Genomic DNA, 20,936 nt, shown 5'->3' on the forward strand with positions numbered 1-20,936 from the left:
TGGAAATAAGGGCAGAGCACAAGCTGCCTACAGAAACACAAATCTTCGATCTGATCAGTAGTTCTGCCACCTGCATACAATGTGACAGCAAAGGAAGAGTTCCTTTTCCCACTGCTAAGAGAAGCTTAAAGCCTACAACCATACCAATTTTGTAGTGTCTCAGAATAATTTATACTTTTATATGCCTTGAAAAAAAATTGATAGATAATTATAGAGATTTTTTCTGAGGTTTCATGGCACCACCTTCTCTTTTTTTATTCACTCTGCCTTTGTTGCTGCCTCCCTGACATACAGGTTTATGTTCCTGAGTTAGAGAATTAAATTTATTGTGAGTGACAATTAACAATGGCACTTGTAAAAAAGGAAGGGCCAGGAAAACCAGGTATAGTATTAGAGCATACAATTATCCTTCCTGTAGTTAAGCCTACTTTTGTACAACTATTAATTTCTTTTCTGTGGCAGCACTACTGCTGTAGCCATGAGTTTTGGTTCTAATGCTCTTCTATTAAATATTTTTTAGACCTCAGTTCAGGATGAGGACAAAGTAAGAAGCAGAATGGGTGTCCTGTGCAAAGTAAGTTCTCAACTCCAAGGTACTGGACCATAATGAACTACTGCTTCTATTTCTTCACCTGCTCTCTAGGTCAGAGCTCTCCTCCCATCTGTTCCCCAGTAATGCTCTACCCCTATCCAGCAGCTATACCAACTCTCTGATGATTTACCCAAACAGTTTCAACTTGTTTTATGGACTTTTGGTTCTGTTTCAGACCCAAAACACCTCCTGCAGACAAAAGCTGCTCTCTTACCTTACCATTCCCAACCCAACTATTTAAACTGATCTATTTCTTAGACATTTTCAATATACTAAGGCTGTTTAAAGTATTTTTTAAATTAATTAATCAGTGTACATGAAACTGTATTTTAAAACCCCTGGTTCATAAATTCTGTGAGCTTTCCCATGTCAAGCTTGAGAAAAATGAGAAAGGATACTGGATAACATCATCCACCTGGTCTGAGGAAGCTGCATCATTTGGTTCCTCAGCTGCCATCACCACAGTTGAGAAAGCCTAGAAAGGGAAAAGCAGCACAGATTTATTCCAGTTCATAGACAGACAGATCTGCATATAAAACAGTGACCTCTGAGCTGAAGGCTATCACTCAGGGGGAATAAGATCTTGGAAGGAGAACACCAAGAGTGTGTCAGTTCAGCAGCAATCAAAGAGCAAGCAAGGTTACACATTACCATGGCAGGAATACACAATGCAAGACATCACTCTCTGAACTCCTGTGCCTGCATTTTAAATCTCAAATGGTTCTGGGTCCTGAACCATTCTCAGAGAAACTAAAGAACTGAAAAAATATTCTCAAGGTGAGACTGCTTAAATATTCTGGGGAAGTGATAGAGTTAAATTGGCAGTGAAGAAATCTATAAAACTGAGGGACAGCAAGAGTCTGGGTAGGAATACACAATACACAGCCAGGGCAGCAGCAAACAAAATACAGCTGGAAGAAGTAAAAGGAGAATCCTCTAAACTGCAGGTGGTTAAGCTAGAGAGTTTCTTGCAGAGGATGCTGTGGTTGCAAAAATATACTGGTAATGACATCCAGGTAGGTTTACAAAATACAGAAGAACCACTCAAGTTTAGGACACCTTAGAGCTAAAGTGTGATTGTTAGCCAGGGAGACTTTATCATATTAATGTATGCTCTCTTGCTATATTCTCTCTGCTTTTGGCTACAGTATGAGACAGGTTTTCAAGCTAGAAGGACCCAGGCTTTTCCTTGGCACAAGCATTCTCTCCAAGAGCCCCCCTTGCCTGTTTCCATTCCAGAGAATACTTAAAGATGAAAAAAGAAAGGCAATTTTGTTAAGCACAAAATCTGATCTGTGCTGAGCATAAAATAGAAGTAGAAGCAAAATAATTTCATCACAGATTAACAGAGCTGGAAATAAATGATTCACAACAGAGAAAGACTTATGGGGGTTACTGTGGGTTCTTGTGGTCTTGTGGACCAAGGTATGCAATGATTTAAGCTGTCAAAAGGGGCACTGAAGAAAAGCAGACATACAGCAAAAAGGTAAATCAGAATACTGAAAGCAGGTGAAGGTACTGTTTGCATCATCACATACCTCTAACCAATCAACAAGATTGATCAATCTGCCACATTCCAAATGAAGCTTATACACTATGCATATGTCAGGGGCTTTGTTAGAAATGCCTCCTCCATCACATCTCAGAGCTTGATTCTGATGAAAAAAAATTGAAGGCAGTAACTTTGATCAGTGTCTAATCTTGAGCAATTCCAAGGGCTAGATAAAACATTATTTCAGGTAATTGAGATAGTAGGTATTTTATGCAAATGTTTACTGTTTGTGAGTTTAATGGCAAGTCGATGGTACAAAGGGAAAAAACCCCAAAAAACAAACAGGAAAATAAGCATACTATTAAAAAAAAACAACACCCCCCCCAAGCTACATCACACCCGGTGTTCCTTCTATAACACTTATGCAGTATCTACTGTAATGAGTGATTATCTGATTATTCTTTTATGCAATTTTTTTGCTAGTTCTATTTACATATGAGAGAGAAATACTCCATTTTATGGAGTATAGTTATGATTTGCCATGTAGAAAATAGGAAAGTATAATTTTTCCCCCAGCCCCCTTGAAAGAAAGAGGAAGACTTACTATAGATCTGTCATATGTACTAAAAGTAATTGCTTCTCTCATCTCAGAGTTTTATCTTTGAATTGTAACAATCATTTATATCTGGCTTGAAACTCAGCATCTGTAAAGGCAAAAGTCTAATTTCTCACTAAGTACACTATATATCAGGAAATTCCTGGAATCATTAAGACTGGAAAAGCCCTTGCAGATCATGTGAGTCCAATGATTAACCCAGCACTGCCAAGGCCACCATTAAACTGTGCTCTTTACTGCTGCATCTACATGTCTTTTAAACCTCTCCAGGGATGGTGAGTCCACAACTTCCCTGGGCAGCCTGTTCCAATGCTGCTTTTTTCCAGGAAGAAATTTTTCTAAATATCCAACCTAAACCTCCTTAGGTGCAACTTGAGGCCATTTTCTCTTGTCCTGTTGCAGATTCCCTGGGAGAAGAAGCCAACCCTCACCTGGCTACAACCTCCTTTCAGACAGCTGTAGACAGTGATAAGGTTCCTCCTGAGCCTCCTTTTCTCCAGTCTAAACAATCCCATCTCTCTCAGCTGCTCCTCAGAGGACCCTTCCCCAGCTTTGTTGTCCTTTTCTGGACATACTCCAGCACCTCAATGTCCTTTTTAAAGTGAGGGGTGCAGGACAGGACCCAGCACTCAAGATGCAGCCTCACCACTGCAGAGTACAGGGGGACATCCCTGCCCTGCTCCTGCTGGCCACACTATTGCTGATCCAGGCCAGGAGCCATTGGCCTTCCTGACCACCTGGGCACAGCTGGCTCCTGTTCAGCCACTCTTGATCAGCACCCCCAGGCCCTTTTCTGCTGGGCAGCTTTCCAGCCTCTTGGATTCAAGGTCATCAGCACTGAACCATTTACTTGGGAAGTTGAAAAGCCACTTGAGCCAGAGGCAAAAGTCTCTGTACAGCTGCAGAAATTGACAACATTTCATTTCAGTTTCATGCACTCTAAGTCAGCTGTCTTAACATGAAAACAACTACTGATCATTCATTTCAGGTCACAGAAGTTTGTTCTAAAACATTTTCATATGCTAGTAAAATAGACAAGCAACTTTAGGGACGTTATAAAGCTGTAGCAATGACAGACACCTTCAAAAGAAAAATGTTTTTCAAGACAGGAAAGAAGGCTAAGCAAAAAAATTTTGCTCAAGAATCTGTAGTTTACCCATAGATCTCAATTCCTGCAATTTTTAAGACTTGGCTCCAGTTTGGACTCTGTCACTTATGAGACATTTCACAATTTACAGAACACCTAGCAATTTTCAAGTTTATTTACTCTCCTCTACAAGGAACATAAAAATTCAGAGAAATATGGCTAACCCCTCACAGTGTTACAATGCTGACATTAGTTCATCAGGAACTCGGGAGTATTATGGTACACTTCTGTAACTCAGGAGTGTACCACTATAGTTTCCAACACTCCTGTGTTAGTACCTGGCACACATGAGGTTACACTTCTGGCTGATCTAGATCTAGTGACTCACCACTGCCCAAAAGGACAGCACTACACCCTTCTCTTTCCCCTTCTCCTACAGCACCCAGCTCTGTGGTTTTCTACTACTCACCCATGTGCCAATCTGGCAATGCTGGACTCTGCATTGCTTTTCTAATTTTAAGGTTAGGACAGTTATCACAGCCAAGAGAGGATGCAACTTCCAGAGCAACGGCATGCTCCTGGAACAGGCTCATCTCTAGCAGCACCTGAGAGATCCCAGCCTCCCCTGTGGGACCTGGGCCAAGCCTCTGCAGTGCAGCCGGAGGGAGCTGGGAGGGAGCTGCAGCTGCAGGCGGGGAAACCTCAGCTCTGAGGCTGCAGCACACGTGTGGTCCTGAGAGGAAATACCCAGGCTGACAAGCAGGAAGCTGCCCCACAACGAGCAGCCCGTTGTCAATCCATCTGTACAGCACAGAGGTGCTGCTCCCAAAAGAAGAGAACAGGAGTGGGAACAACCCAGAACACAGCTGATGAGGAATTGCTCTTGCCTGACCCTGCTCCAAGGCTAGACAGAGGACACAGCACATCTTGCTCTGGAATCAATGCTGTTATCCCAAGGACCAAATCCTCTTTCCCTGATATGGAAGCTGGTATCCCAAGTTTCAGCTTGTTAAATTTTCAAGGGATCAGTGAAACCAGAGTTAAGCTGGGTTTGGTGCAGTTTTTTTTTGGGTTCTCTTCTCCCCCCAGCCTGATAAATATGACCCTTGGTTCACACTTTGCTAAATAACTAACTGGACTCCTGTAAGCAGTGCATCACATATTAATCATTCACTGGTACTCTACTAAAGCACTTTTCTGTCCTGGCCTTCTGGAAGGCCTTCCTCTCCAGTTTTGAAGAACTTTGCTCTGGTCACGGTGGAGAAAAACACAAACCATGCAGAAGTCATAGACAGAAAATATTTGACTCACATGGATTAAAATGCTAAGCAAGGTACTCAGCCAATACTGCTACTGTTAGAAGCTATGCCAAAACTTCACAATCTTCTCAGAAAACACTAGAAATATGTTAAAGCATGTCCAAGTACAAAGTACAGGATGACAAAGGGCTTTAAATCTTGTCAACTCATCAAAGAGAACAGAATACTTATTAAAGACATCTGTAGTTAGATTTTCTTGGCTGTCCTAGTCTATATATTTACAGGTTTTTAAAAATATAAATTACTGAGGTTCATATTAGGTTTCTTTAATGGTAACTTGCTAATTACTGTTCTCACAAATAAGCTCTGTAAATGGTTTTAGTAATAACTCCTGCACACATCAAAATGGATAATCCTCATTCAAATCGAGGACAGTGCCATCAAACCCAATACAAATCAGGTTGTAGATTTCAAAGGCTGATCTCTATCAGCCTTTACAGTTCCTGGTAAGTGTTAGCTTTGATTCAACTAGTGCATTATCCAGATACAGCCACAACCAATATTTTCTTCATAATTATGAACCGTTTTTAAGGAAAAATGTTAGGCAATAAGAACAACTTCAAGCACCTTCTATAATTAAGTAAAAATGAAGAAATGTATGTTCACTCCTTTTCCAAATCCTAGTCTATTTCTTTCTTTTGGTCATCCCTTCAGTTTGACTTATGAAAGAAGTAGAGAACAGTCTGCTTTTCTCTTCTAGAAAAGAGAAGGGTTAAGCTGATCCTTTTCTTGGACTCAGAAAACATAGGATATCAATGTACAACAAGGATTAAAATAAAAATATAGAAGAAAACAAAGGACTTGGTCAAATACGCTGTAATTATGCTATTTTAATGTAATGACTCCACCTGAACAGCCTTTACCTTACAGCCAATCTACATAGTGAGGACTGAGCACCAGCCCTATTAAGAAAGTCTCTGGAAAGAGTAACAGACACTTTATTTTTCCCTGTGGACAGTCATCCTAATTGCAGTGGAGGACAAAATTAGTTTTCTGCTACATCTACAGAAGAAAGAAAATATCACGGCTAGAACACGCTCTGAAAAATGGATTCCTCCTACAGAACTCTTCCCAGAATTACCTTTGCCAGACAGATTCCCCAGCTCCTTGAACAAAGTCCCCAGTTGCTTATCAGCACTTGTTAGTTCTCTGCAAAACAGCTGAATATGTGCCAAGCTTCATGAAACAGCAAAACTCAGCCTTGTGCACCATCCTCACAGAGCCTTCAGAAGCAGCACTCCAGGGCCCGAGCAGCCCAGCTGTCTCTTACCTTCAGGTACCAGTGGGGGTTGTTCAAAGCCGTGTGCAGCGCAGTCCTGGGGGCAGCATTCAAGTGCCCTCGGAGAACAGCGGCGCCGTTGAAATACACAACCTCATGCAGGGTCCTTTCGTCTGCAGGAACAAGGTATCTTCTGGAAAAGCATGAGGTATGGGGGGTGTGGGGAGACACAAGCTTCAGCTGAAGGGAAACAACACAAGTCTACTGCTGTCAGACTACAAAAATGCATGTTTCCCATCCAGTACTGAAAAATCTCTGAAAAACAAGATGAACAGCACTGAAATAAAAATTTTAAGCAGAGAAGACTGTTATTATCGACTCTGTATCTAATGGATTTAGCACAGAACTCTAGCTGGGACACTGACAAATTCAAAAATAAGGGCAGAAGCCACAGTGCTAACCCAGTCAAGTACTCCACAGATCTTACTTATCCATCTCAAGGCCTCATCATGAATCTCTGCTCATCTTGGCCTTCCTAGCTGAAGCTTTTTGCTTGGCAGTCATTCTTCTGTTAGCTTCTCTGCCTCCCCCCCACCCTCTATAATTAACAAATGCCTTCATCTCTTCCCCCACCACAATAAGCCTTTCACATTTTCCACTGCAGAGCTGCCTCCAAAACTGCATCTGCTATGGTTTGCTCACCAAAACAGTTCCCAAAATGGACAGGATATCACACTTGACATCTGTACAGTTTCGTAAGAAGAACAGATCAGCAAAGATTAGGGTAAAGATTCTTGACTTTATTTTGCCACTTATACCCACTCCTCCCTCAACACTGTCTTAGTAGCCAAAGTAGGTTGGTTCATTTGTATTCTAATTATTTCAACTGATCTATTGGAAAAGAGGTGTGGTTTGTTTGGTTTTGGTTTTTTTAGTTATTTTTAGAGCCCTCAAAGAAAGAATAGGAAGAGAAAAAAAGTGTGCCACAGGGACCGAGACACAGTTTTGACAAATATTAACATGTTAGTAGAATTTCATTTGCAACTTATGGTGCAAACTAATGCAGGAATATAAAACAGGAAGGCTCACCTTACAAGACTGTCTATATAGTCAACAACTTCAAAACGAAGCATTTCAAACTTTGTCAGTTTCTTAGACCTCCTTGATTCCTTCAACTCCAACAAAGTCTTTAAAAAAAAGTGGTGCATAAGACTACACGGGAGGCAGTTATTCTCTGGAGAACACAATCTATGTGTTTAACATGTATAATTAATTTTTGCTGGCATGTTCTTACTGATGATGTTTGAAATGTAATCATGCAGTTATTTTTATTTAGGCCAATGTATTCAGTTCTCAAACCCGTAGGAGTTCGAGAAATTCAAAGAAATATGTGTTAGGCAGAATGTCTAAATTACAAGTTAAATAAAAAGAAAACATCTAATTTGCATTTTAAAATCCTGGTTTATGATTATTTTCTATAATTTTCTATGTGTCAGGAAGCCCTGAAATACATAGTTGGTACTTATTCATTCATTTTTAAGATGAGACACTCACACACACTCACAACCCTTCACTCAGAGCTCCAGCAAGCTGGGAAGAACTAACCATGAACATTTTAAAACACTAATTTAAGGAAACAGTCAGTAAAGCCTCTGCAGGCCTAACCTTCTGAAGATGATAAAGGTCTGTCTTCTTCTGGAGCTCCTTTTGTGGCGATATGGACACATCTCGTTCTTGGGAAGCTTCTGCTACTAGAACAAAACTGATGTTTGATATGTGGGGTAGACTTTCCCTACATAAACCTCCTAACCCAAGCAATCTTCAAAGTATCAGCAGTTCTTTGTTCACATAGACCTAACCACAGGCAGCTTTTGGGTCTTGCATCTTGTAGAAGATTGTTTAAAAAGGAGTCTGCAGTACATCTTAGCCAACAGTGATTAAGTAACAATTCAGCCCTGAGCAAAGGCCCAGCACAAGCCTTGCACATCACTTGAATTCTGTTTAGGTCATCCTAGGTCATACTCTCAACATCTGTTAATTTGACAGATTAGGACCAGGTACTACTCATGCTTTTGGAATATTCAAAAAACACATGCTGCATCTTTTTTTCCTTCTCATGTGCAGAAAAATAATGAGTAAGAAATGAGTTCTCCCTACCTAAAGCAGAAACTGCAACCAGGGCAGGAAACAGAAGCATGCTAAGGTACTTCATTGCCCAGTTTTATTCTCACCTTAATTCCTTAATTTGTAAGAAAATTTCATCTTCATGGACAGGTAGTTTAGTGATCAACTGCACCAATTATTAGTAATGTTTAGGTAAAAACAATGAAGCAAAACCACCTAAAGCACAATCAGTGTCAGGATGAGTGATAATCAGAAAAAAAGGAATCTAGATTTCTTGCCTTATTTAAGAAGATGGCAGATGGAGATTCCACCCACACATCATAGGTAAAGCTCTATCAGCAGTGACAATCATGATATTTAAAAGCTTTTTGGTGACCTGCAGAGAACAATTTGGTATCTTCCAGGGTCCTGTGGACATTTGTCTGAGTGTTGAAGACTTCAAATCAGAAAATTTCCTCTCCACTAGTACTCCAATATATTATTTTATTTTCCAAATCCTGCAGCTCTAAATAGACTGAATGCGAAGATATTTTGTTTGTTCAAGCTTCATGATTTTATGTTTTTCAGTTCATTAGGCAGTCAGGACAACAGACTCTGTTGTTGTTATAAAATACAGTATTTCGGACTATCCTTTCACTTTAAGAGCTCTGTGGGCAATTTGGGTACATCACTTTTTTGGGAGACATCTGAGAACCCTCACTAAAGATCAACACCATCACATAAATATAAAGTAAAAAGTTATCTAACTCAGCAATCTATTCATGTACAGTATATCTTAACTTCCCCTTCTCTCTTTTCCTTTGGAGCTTAAATTAAATCCACTTTGAAAACAAACTAAGATTATTCATGGATTCAGCAGACCTTCTCTATTTTAAACCCACCTTCAAATCCTAAGAAAATAGAAGTACAGTCTTTTTTGCTTTATAGTTCTGCAAGTTCTGAATCCCCAGAGTTGTTGTTCCTTATTTATTTCCTCAAGGTAAGAATCCATCTACTTAAAAGCCTTTTGCTTGAATTCTTTTTTTCCAAACTAGACAAACCTTTGGTTTTCCATCATAATTCAGATTCCTCTGTGCTGGTACCAGCAGTGACATACACAGCTTTTTCAAAGTGATGACCTATTTTCTCTATCACAGTTCTGCTTTTACTACAACTATTAAAAAATACACGTTACAGACCAGAGCTGATTCTTTTGGACAACCCCCAGTTAACTCTACGGTGTGATGTGACTACTTTAATTAATATTGACTGTGTTTGGGGGTTGTTGCCTACTTGTCCAAATGCTGTACAGCAACCACACTGACGATGAGCTTAATTAATATGCATAAAACAGACTAGATGATAACCAATTAATCTTCAAAAGCCAATCTTTGTGGAGTGCTTCTCCATAATCCAGGGAGAGCAACAACATTCCTATTCCAGAAGAATGCTGGAATACATCATACTTGTGTTTCAGAGAGAATGCAGGAGTTCCAGTTAACCTGCCTCTGAAAGGCAGAATGCTGCTACTCATTTGCCTTGCTAAACTTTGAAATACGTCCTGTACCATGAACAATCAAGTCCAGGGCCTTGACAAGTCACAGCTTGTCAGCAGAGCTGACAACTGGCACTTGGGGTCCTAGCTCTGAACATGCAGGAGTAGGAACCTCACATACATTTGGATTAAATACCATGTCATAAGGACTGCTTATGCAGTCCTTGCCTGTTTGCTGCTATTTATCTTTAAAACCAGTTTGTTTTTAGCAACTACAACATCTGCTAAAATGCTCAAAATACATGTATGAGAGATTTAGTGGATAATGTTTGCTGATCAGTCCAATTTCTTATCTTACATCACTCTTCTGCATTATAAAAAACACAAACCACATACCAGTGGTTATACCAGAGAATATAAACATTGCCTAAATTTGTGCATGTATTAAAAAAAATCCTGCAAATATGAAGGTTTAATATGATGACAGGCTATCTCAGGGAAAATGGTCAGATTACTTATTGGTCAGATTACAAAATAGCATTTATATAATCTGTAATGGAATACATGATGGCAAACACCCACCTCCTAGATTCTGAAACTGGGTCAAGAACTGCTTCAACTTTTCTACTGCCCTATTAAACTCCTTTCCAGAAGATGACATCAAAATTTCCACACATTGTTGGAGCATGGTTACCAAATCAGTCTTATTCAGCATCCTAAAAGACACAATTGTTGGTTGAAGTTGAAATGCAGAATGATGAAACAGCTTTCAATGTTCTTAGTTGAAAAAAGTTTAAAAAAAACCACGAATTGAAAAACTTTTAAAAGAAAAAATCTCCAGGATTACAAGCATTCAGTCTTGCACTAAAGTAATTTTTTTTCCTGCTGTCATTAATAGAAAGAAACAGTTTTAGTGATGATGTCCTTCACGTTTTCTTGCAGAAGAGTAATTTTCCTGATTATCTAAAAACACTTGCTGGACATAGGAGTTGCAATTTTTGAAACTGTGAGTCAGACATCAAAACAAAATTTAAAAAAACCCAGCACTCAAAACCAAATCATGGTAGGTTTCAGAACTCATTCCCAAAACCAGCAAATGAAATGGTAAAAAAATAAATTCACTATGTAAACACATCCACAAAATTAATCTATGTGACTCAGAATGACTCTCAAACGAAATCAGTATGTTTTTTCTGTATCTAATTGCTGTAAATCTAGCCATCACTAGAATCCCAGAACCATTCAAGTTGGAAGGGATCTCTTGAGATCTAGCCCAACCGCCAGCTCAGCATTTACTTACTATTTAGTTATTAGGGCCTCTCCCAAATGTCATTGAGCACAGCCCAGTCTCAAAATCTTAATTTAAAAGATATCAAAGCAATGATGGTGGTCAGTGTCTCCACCAGTGCGATTCTGTATCAGCTACCTAAAAACTGGCTAAGAAATTTAAGGAAGAATTCAGAAGAGACTGGAAAAGCTCTGTGGATATCTGGAGGGACAACTGCAATTTGAGCTCTAGTTTCTAACTGGCAATGGATACTAAATGATTATAAATGTTAAAATGTAAAACTTCAGTTTATCTGCTTCAGGGTTACAGATTTTTGCAAGTCAGGTATTGCCTTCAGATGCACTTGTTTTGTACAGAAAAGCTTCAGGAGTTAACAGAAAGTGTGACCTTGACCACACAAAACATTTTGAAACTGTCTTGTATTATAATGGGTAAACAAGATAGCCTTGTTCCAGGCCAGACAAAACACTGCAGTTAAACACCCAATGTGGAGAGAAAATAAGCGGATCCAGAGATCTCTCCGAGTGGGAAAGAACAAATCTATTTTCCTAGTATTATTCAAACGCAAACTGCACGTTCTAGAAAATCTTATTTACAACAACAACGGGATTACAGGGCCCAAAGAAAAGGCAAGAAGACAGTTGACACATATGAGAAAATAGATCCTTTGCAACCTTTTAGGTTTGAGATTACTGCAAGGTATGCCAGGTATCAGTGGGGTTAAGATTTTAATTTGGGAAGGAGTCAGGCTTAAAGCATGAAGGAAGATCTCAGATTACCAAAAGGCAGTAAATAAATCTAACTGTGATTATTCAGACAGGTTATGCAAGAGAAGAAAGGAAGCTACAGTGAAGTCCACTGAAACTCCTTCTGAATGTTGAAGAGGGAAATCACCTGAAGAAGTGATACCATGCTGGTTAGCACCAGTCACAGAAGGGCAGCACTCTGATAAGCAGCATGTGATGAAAAGCCACCCATAATTAGCAGACAAAAACCAGAGTACAATATCTAGACAGAAGACAATAGGGCAGACAGTCCTTCAAGTTTTGCCACCCAAAAGGCTGATGTCAGTCAGTCAGCTCCACATAACCAATTGAGTGAGATGCTCTCCAATCTTCTTGTGATGGAATTAATGCAAAATGAACTAAAGCTCACAGATTCTCTGTTGCCCCATGGCATCTTTTAGACTCTGGAAAACTCAGGCAGAGTAACTGCTATCTAGACTGCTCAAGTTAGATTACCTGAAACACCATCTTTGGGAAGAGCACTTCTAGCAGAAGGCATAAAAGCCTGTCCAGAAAAAGGCTGAAGTAGAGAAGGCAATCACAAAAGAAATACAATTCAGAAACTTAAAACCTTACATTCAAACATAAGAGGTACTTTGTTAGAAAATTACAAATAAGCTGATCTAAAGCTTCTCTATTTTTTACTTTCTAAATACATGAAAAAAAAGATGTATTCCAGAAAAACACTGAAAAGGAGTAAGGGATGGGGAAGGGTGAACATAAGGATATCAACAGGTGATGTGACTCCTAGGAAGGCAGAGATATTAAGGAACAGTGAGTAACTTTTAAACCCAAACAAAAGGGGAAAAAAAGATTGCGAGTAGAAGGGGGAAAACAACATTTTATCATTTTCTCCTAAAAGATAGCAGCAACATTCCAAATAGAAAAAGCAGAGACAAGAGGAATTATTTGTAAAAAGGCAAACAGAAGTTAAGAGCTGAAAAAATGATAATCATAGCTAGAATTCCAAGTACTTGAAGAAGTTGTGTTGGACAAGTTTTGCTAGGAAAATGACATAATTTCTGAATTAAAAAAAAAAATAAAAATCATGGAATCACCATCTGCGAAAGCAGCAACCATGATCACTGTATTTCTATCAGAGGCTCCCACAGTGGGAGCCAGGACCAGAACAACAGGAGGGAGATGAACAGATAAGAATAAAAGGGGAGCAAGCCAGAATCTGATGGCAGCATCAACTTTGAGACAGGAGAAGAGACAGATGAATTGAGAGAGGATGAAAGCAAATTAAACAAAGGAGAAGAAAAAGGAGAGGGAAAAAAAGGCCAAGAGTTATTAAGAGATTACAGACAGACAGTAGAGAAAGCAGAATGACACATTTGTGGGCAAGAGCCGAGAGGTGACTGAGTGCTGTCAAGATTCAGGAGAATCAGAGAAGGAACACAAAGGAAAGAAATGACAACTCAAGCATGTAATCCTTTCAAAGGGATGAGGGTAAAGAACCCAGAAAAGTGCCTATGTGCAAGAACCACTCAATATGGCAAAGGTACAGTTTGAAGAGTGTGTTTCCTTTGTGTGTGTGTGTGTGTGTGTGTGTGTGTGTGTGTGTGTGTGTGTGTGTATCAGCCCAGAAAGCTACCCTCTATCCACCACTGAAATGGTTTTTCTGTGCAGTTTTACTGCCAGACACATCAAACCTGAGCAGCTCAGGGGGTCTGGGAGAGGCAGTTACAGTTATGGGGTTGTGTGACAAAGCCAAGGGATCCTTTGAATGAGTACAACTATCAGGAGACAGACACTGCCATGTGTCTGTTGAAAGCACATTTGAAAGTCTTTGGATGCAACATTGCAATTGAAAGGTTTTCTATCAAGAAAAACTGGCTTTGACAACTTTGGCATTTTAAACACTGACAGACAACACAAGTACAGCCTCTCCTGAAGTCCTACGCTCACAGTATCAGAAAAAATTACCTCAGTCCCTGTAAAAAATATTAAGGCAAATTAGGAAGAGAAGGAAAACAGTAAAATAAAAAAGAAAGGCCTCAGCCTCTCATTTGGAAGAGATTCTAACTCTCACAACAGATTAAAATTTAAGACAACTAAGACTAATAATTTGATTGATAACATCTACCACAATCATACTTTAAAAGACAAAACCCAACTCATTCTCATTCACACAAAGTAATCTCAGTGGTTTCAGCAAAATTACTCAGGGCATATGAGATACGAGAACATGCCTGAATTTCACAGAAATCAGTAGAAAACCAAACCGAGAACAGCAGACAATTACACTTGCAAACAACCCTAAAGCTAGCTGTGAACAGGTCATAGCCTCAGCTTTAAGTTCCAGAATAAGTGATGACTGATACTTTCCATGTGTATGGCAGTATTAAAACAAAATGAGAAAAAAAAATCACCTTGCTAGTTGAAGAGATGACTCATACTCCTCTGTCTCCCACACTCGGTTTTCCAAACAAGCACAGTGCAACTCCCTGATCTGTTATGCAAAAGGTGAAGAAAGGATAAAGTATTTTACAAAGTAATATGGGAATCTTACAACAAGCTGTTCAAAGCAGTATGCAATTCCTTTCGAGCCCGTTTTCCAAAGATGCAGAATGATTGCAAAAAGAATGACAGCTCTTAATATCTTCCAGAACTAAGCTTCTGCTGGAGACTGTTGCTCTGCACCAGGTTCCAACGAACATTCAGGTGAAGTTAACCACAGTGAACAGAAAGGAGCTCCAATCAAATACCCCAGCTAAAACATCCTTTTATTCTCCAACAGTGCCACAGTTCATGACGCTTTTGTAGTCAGTGACAGATTCTAGTAACAGTATGGAATACATTGAGAACTGAGAGACAAATGCACATGAACAGAATATATAATTGCTCTTCTAGTGGAAGAAATTGCTTAGCATGAGAAGGTGGGTTAAATGACATTAGAGCAATAGGACTATTAACAGAGCAATTATAACTGTTCCTCCTACAATTGCTTTTTCCTGTACAGAAGGTTGCTAAAAACTAAGTCTCTTCATCTGAATTTGTCTAGTGAACTAATAGAAGAGTGCACACTGTCTGCAATGCATACAGGTAATCTCAGATGTGGGAAGGTCAATGAGCGGATCCTTTTGCTGATCTGTGCACCTGTCTCCTCCTGGAAATTCCTTCCTGTTGACTGACAAGGTATCATCCATGCCAGTAAAGAAACCACATACTCTCATCCTCTGCCCATAGAAAGAGACCATCTCTCTCCATTTTAAGAAGCAGGGGGCAAAACAGTACATTGATAAATAAAGAGTAAATATTTATTTAACTGTCATACTTTGAGGGGAAAAAAAAATCCAAACCAAAACCACAATAACAACAACTCAACAAGACCCACATACAACAGTACATCACCTGCTTGCCCAAAGGATACTTTGGAAGAGAAGATGTGAAAACATGAAGACATCTCAGAATTCGAACATAATTTTCATGGTAAACATGTAAGTCCTCCAGCAACTTCTTTGTTTCTTCCTGCAGTGATAGAATAATTTTAAAATTAATTCTGACATTCATTTAAAACTCCCATAAAGCACTTTAAATTACTCTAAACTTTTGATATTGTAATGTGCTATAAATTAAATCATCAATCTTGAGACCACTAAGCAAATGTGCTGCATTTCAACAGTTCACTGCATTCTCATTGCATACTGTTACCTTTACTTTCTTCCTCCAGCTCAGAGAGAGATCTGCTATTGACTAGCATTAATATTCTACCACTTTCAACTATATTTAGGCCTTTAGACTTGAAATGTCATCTCACAACAATGAGAGTATACACTATTTCTTTAGCAGGCAATGAGAAGTTATGAAGCTACTTCTACTCAAAAACTTGCATTTTCATACTACGAATGCATTTAAAAATTTATTTCTTATATTGTGAATGGCTGTTGTTTTTATTAGTTACATATACATAGAAAGACCAGTTCACAGAAAACAAAGAAATATTCAGTTGATTTTCCTATGCATTTTTAATTTGATTTTGCTTATTGCTATGTCAAGAACAACAGAAATAAATAAATCATATTTAAGAAATAGAAATTATTGACTACTGCTACTGAATTTCCCGGATGGCACCTCATGATCACTGGCCTGCCATAGAAGCATACATTGCTTCTGGAAAGCCACACTCAGAAATTCTGTTAACTGTACTGAAGTCATCTAGTCTTTGTGGCCATTACATTTAAGTCTGTGAATCAAAAGATCTTCTTTCCTCTGTCTTCAGTCAAAAATAAAGAGGAAAAACCACTGAATCTTCTACATATTTAATTACCCTTTTGCCTAACTGAGCAAACTATTCCAAATGGAAAGGGAAAACCAAAATAAGCCACTGAAGTTCTCTGGAGTGAAAGTGAAACAAAGGGTATTAAAGATAAAAGAAAAGCAAAACCTTGTCTGCAGGCAATATAAGGAAGTACAGATGTATGGAAAGAAAAGGTTTTCTTCATATTGCAAAGACTGAAAGTAACAAAGACAGTGCTACAGAGAGCTTTCTGATGTTAAAAAAAGTTTTAAATTATCCAAAACATTAACGATCTTTCCCTCCATAGACTTTTTATATATGGAAATTTAAGAGTCAGTGATATAACAGCTGTTAAGGCAACCTCTAAAACCTTAAGGTAGACATTTACAAGCCTGTATTTTAATTTTAAGTAGAATCATTTAGAAAAAAATTATCTTCACCACAAAATAAGCTATGAAAAGAAAACAAGTTCTCTCTAATGCTGCTTCATCAACCTTATTGCCCCAAACCCCAAGCATTAACACAGCTATACTTCCCTCATCTTGTTCCTAGCGCAAGACACATATAGTTAATATAAGTAAATAGCAATGAATTTTGCCAAATAATGAAGTGAAAAAGCATAATCCATTTTAGAAGAGTTTGAAAATGCCATTAGAAGACTATGTAATATTATTTCCAGAACAGAGATAAAAGATAGATTGCCACATTTACATAGTTTCAAATTAAATTTGCCATGAAACATTTCAGGCAGATTTGTTAATAACTATGATGTAAAATTGCTTTTAAAACTCATAATTTTAAATAGGTGAGACTCTTCCCATAGTTATTAAAAAAGTGGTAACAACATGGAATATAAATGAAGCTGATAAAGTGTCTTGCAGGTTTAGGGGCTAAGCTTCAACACTTAAAAAGACTAAAGTGACCTGGAGCTGAAACACAAAGTTCACATGAAAGATTACTATAGTGATTTTGAAAGTGTTTCCAAAGCTGGGCATGACACTGTAGATTAGCATGACAACAGAACAAACAGCACCTCATTAATGCAGCAGTAGGACCTTTTTTCCTCAGGCACAATATTATGCCAGCTTGGCAAGGCAGCAATGGTCCCACCTCCATTGTGGAGATTAGAACAAATGTCTTCAATTAAAATCTGTGAGAAGCATCATATGCACCTAAGTATGAGAATTCCAGCTTCCTTCCCAAAGTTAAAAGTTGAGGCTTGTGAAATAAGAGGTATATTATTAAATGTGTAAGGTTGAAAACATATAAAGTTTAAGCTGATGATTATTCAGCTTTCAAAGCAGATGTGAAAAAAGGGCAAGGGAACAGTTGTAGCTTAAGTTATTTTTGCCAATGAAGACAATGGATCATAAAATGATGTAAAATCATATCTCATCTTGAATACTGAAACTGTACTTGCCATATTGCTTGCTCCTAACCTCCCCTCCAGCCATTAACCATTGCTCTTCACACTTGAAAAAGCTTTACATGTCAGGCAAGTACCGTTTGCCTGACAGGTTACAAATACTTGAAATGAAGAGTCAGGAGAAACCCTTTACCTTCAGCAATGCCTCTACTGGGACTGCCTCAGATGGTGAAAATAACCAACAGATTTTTGTTGGTGAATTCCTAAAGGGCTCACTATAGTAGTAGTCTGACTTCAATCCACTGGCAAAGCTTCAGATAAACATGTAACAAATTAGTTTTAATCCTGTTTGAGGTGTAGGGTGAATGTGTGGCTTGGGACACAGATTCTGCCCTACTGAGTTCAATCAGAAACTATGCAGAGGTTATGAAGGATTAAAAGCTTATGAAATAACCCCCAAGACAACTTACACATTCTTCAAACACTTAACTGACCTTCCAAGAAAGTCAGTCTGGGCAAGCATGAAAAGACCTGCTCATAAATAAACCTTGTATCCTTCTTTTTAAGCAGTTATATTTCTAGACATAGCTAAAAGTTGATGTAAGAAAGTTGTGCAGCTTCATATAAAGGCTGACCTGGCAACCCTAGAGATTTGGAATTTTGACCTGCCAATCCTAATTCCTCATTACTGGTCACAAAGCACAGTATGTTCTGTGTGAAAGATATTATACAGAACTATATGTCTTGGTCTTGTATTTTGTTATGCTCCACAAAGTCATATATTGGGCAAGTTATTTCTGTTCTCCAAAGACATTCTTAAATTTTACCTTCAAGAAGCTGTCGTTTGTCAGCAGTTCAATCTGTTTCCCTGACTCTTGCTTTTCCACATACCTTATGGCAGGAAAAAAATAAAACCAACGTGAAATTATAATGTAAACAAAGATCCTAGGGTTAAAAACATTTAAACTGCTTATGCTGCCATAAGAAATATGTGTCTTTCTCTGGAAAGATTCAAAAGGACAGTCAAATCCAACAAGTTGAAAGGCTACTCCAAAACCCTAGAGATTTATGCTTCAAATAAGTTTAACAAGTTCAAAAGTTATTTACGGTTATTTGTCAAAATAACTTTTTTCTGTATTAAGAATGAGAAGAAAAAAAGTAAATTCAAGTGATTAAACATCACAGAAGCTGCTCTTGCTAAACTAGAACATTAAGGCTTCCTGAAATTATTTAGAAATGTCCTCTGTTTGATCAACTTACCTTTGCTACAGAAAGTGCACAAATGAGCTACAGTGTTCACAGAACTACATTTACAGATTCTCTTAATCTTTTTTAAAGCCAACTCAATACATGATTGTCCAAAAAAAATGTATTTCCACCCTTACCTTCTAAAAGAGGGTAGTCTCCGAATGTTTTCACACTGATCATGTGATAAAGAATAAACTCTCTTCTTAATGTCTACCAGGTGGCAACACAGTACACTGAGAGGCTGGGAATAGAAGTGCTCCACGATACAGAGCTGAAAAACAAACCAAGAACTAGGGATGATAATAAAATTCAATCTCCCTGCTATATCTACCTTTTAATGCTAACTTCTACACTGCGTATACTACAATGGTAGTAATGGTACTCCTTCAAAAATAATTAATTACAATTCATAAATATGCCATAAGTCACTACAGGACATTGATTATACAGTTGTTCACAGTCACATAATTACCTTCTTTGCTAGATGTGCTACTCATTTTCAGTACCTCAGCTTTTCCTCCCTCTTATGTAACATCACAGCTGGATATAATGACATGATGCTGATCTCTCATATTTATCACTTCAAAAATCTGATCTGAAATTGCTTCATCCTCAAATTCTTTTAACACACAACGACACAGCCATACACTGTCAGGTTTAAAACTTGTATCTGCATGCCAGGCCAATGGAGAAGCACTAAACTTTGAAGAATCTTTCAAATAAGAGGAGCTGAAACCTATGAAAGCCCACAAAGGTCTGTCTTCAAGAAGAGGTACAATGGCCAGGGTATTTCTCGTGGCCACATGTAATCATTGTATCTTATATACCTAAAAATCAGAGAAATTCTAAATGTATATGACATTAAAAGAGCATATTTTACTAGCATGTTCACACATGGAACTAGGTAAGAAAGAAACCATTTCACAGTCCTGCATTCAAACAGATGACAGGGCCTACAAATTCTTCAGAGAACTCTTGTCTGCAGTCCACAAAAGCTAAAAGGAGACCTAGACACAGAAATACATCTAGATATGAAGAACTATATAAGACAATAAAAACTTAACTACCATGCTCTCTAGAGACTCTTTTTGGAAACCCCCTGAGCTCTTCCACTTTGTCTCCTGAGAGAGGGTAAATACAACTCCCACACTGCTACACAACTGCTTGGAGCACAAGTATTACCTCCTCTGAGGCACCAAGTAAATGACTCTGCAGCTTCTATTTCCCTGAAAAGGCAGGAAATGTGCATCCATAAATTGTGCCAGAGGAGTTCAAGTGGGGCAGAAACACTGCTGTAGCCTACTCACACCAACACAAACCAGAGACCAAGGAGCTGGTACAGATGATCAGAACTGGGGAGTTCTGTCAGGGCTGATAGAAAGCTACAAATTAATCTATAGCAAAATACAGTTCTTTCTGCCCACTAAGCCAGGTCACCCTTTTAAACCTAACCTTAAAATATCATTGGTTTTGTGGCACAGTAAGCTTTTATTTGCTTCTTCATACAGGTCCTACAAGTTGGCTCTTAAACCCTTATCAGTAAAGATTTTTAAATATCCATCTGTTCACAGATCCAAACTGTTTCCACAGGATATTTTTTCATGCAATTCAGCAGTACTAGGACCTAGGAAATCTTTCAGTGCCTAGTAATTACCCATTGTTTTCACAACCATTATTTGAATTGTTGTTACCACTGCCTACCTGAAATCCTTTGATAAAATTCTGTACAGAAAAATCATGGTACAGGAATATGTTGATGAGAACCTGCAGAACTTTTTCTCCCAGTTTAAAGGGAAACTGGGATGTCAGAAGCAGCTAAAAGGGAGACAAAAAGAAAAAGTAGCCACAGCAGAAACGCTCTCTTGAATTCAAATCAGTAAAGCTTATATATACAACTTGATACAACTCTTCGTATGTGTTAACATTCAGCTAAATGAGATACTAAATACATCGCCAGCTTCTAAAACCAGTATTTCTACTAAAATATCCTTGCAAAGATTGATTTTTTAAGTTTATTATTTTACCACATTTTCGTAAGTATCATTCATTAATGCAACATTTTAAGTTAATTTTGCTTAATGCT

The 20,936-nt window shown here is 38.4% G+C and overlaps 1 protein-coding gene across 4 annotated transcripts in view; it reads right to left on the reverse strand.

The window, feature by feature from the left end:
- Window positions 1-20,936, reverse strand: part of ORC3 (origin recognition complex subunit 3) — a 35,244-nt gene that overhangs the window by 697 nt on the left and 13,611 nt on the right. For 2 of the 4 annotated variants that reach the window (XM_059842480.1, XM_059842484.1), the window contains 11 exons: window positions 20,555-20,668; window positions 18,991-19,124; window positions 18,433-18,496; window positions 15,354-15,470; window positions 14,372-14,451; window positions 10,506-10,639; window positions 7,991-8,076; window positions 7,415-7,512; window positions 6,377-6,518; window positions 2,131-2,247; window positions 991-1,067 (listed from right to left, as the gene is read on the reverse strand). In XM_059842480.1, the coding sequence (XP_059698463.1) occupies window positions 991-1,067; window positions 2,131-2,247; window positions 6,377-6,518; window positions 7,415-7,512; window positions 7,991-8,076; window positions 10,506-10,639; window positions 14,372-14,451; window positions 15,354-15,470; window positions 18,433-18,496; window positions 18,991-19,124; window positions 20,555-20,668 (1,163 nt within the window). The remainder of the gene's footprint in view (window positions 1-990; window positions 1,068-2,130; window positions 2,248-6,376; window positions 6,519-7,414; window positions 7,513-7,990; window positions 8,077-10,505; window positions 10,640-14,371; window positions 14,452-15,353; window positions 15,471-18,432; window positions 18,497-18,990; window positions 19,125-20,554; window positions 20,669-20,936) is intronic. The other 2 variants (XM_059842483.1, XM_059842481.1) reach the window with 2 other exon arrangements.

This window comes from Haemorhous mexicanus, chromosome 3, assembly GCF_027477595.1.
Source record: "Haemorhous mexicanus isolate bHaeMex1 chromosome 3, bHaeMex1.pri, whole genome shotgun sequence".
NCBI classification, from domain to species: Eukaryota; Metazoa; Chordata; class Aves; order Passeriformes; family Fringillidae; genus Haemorhous; species Haemorhous mexicanus.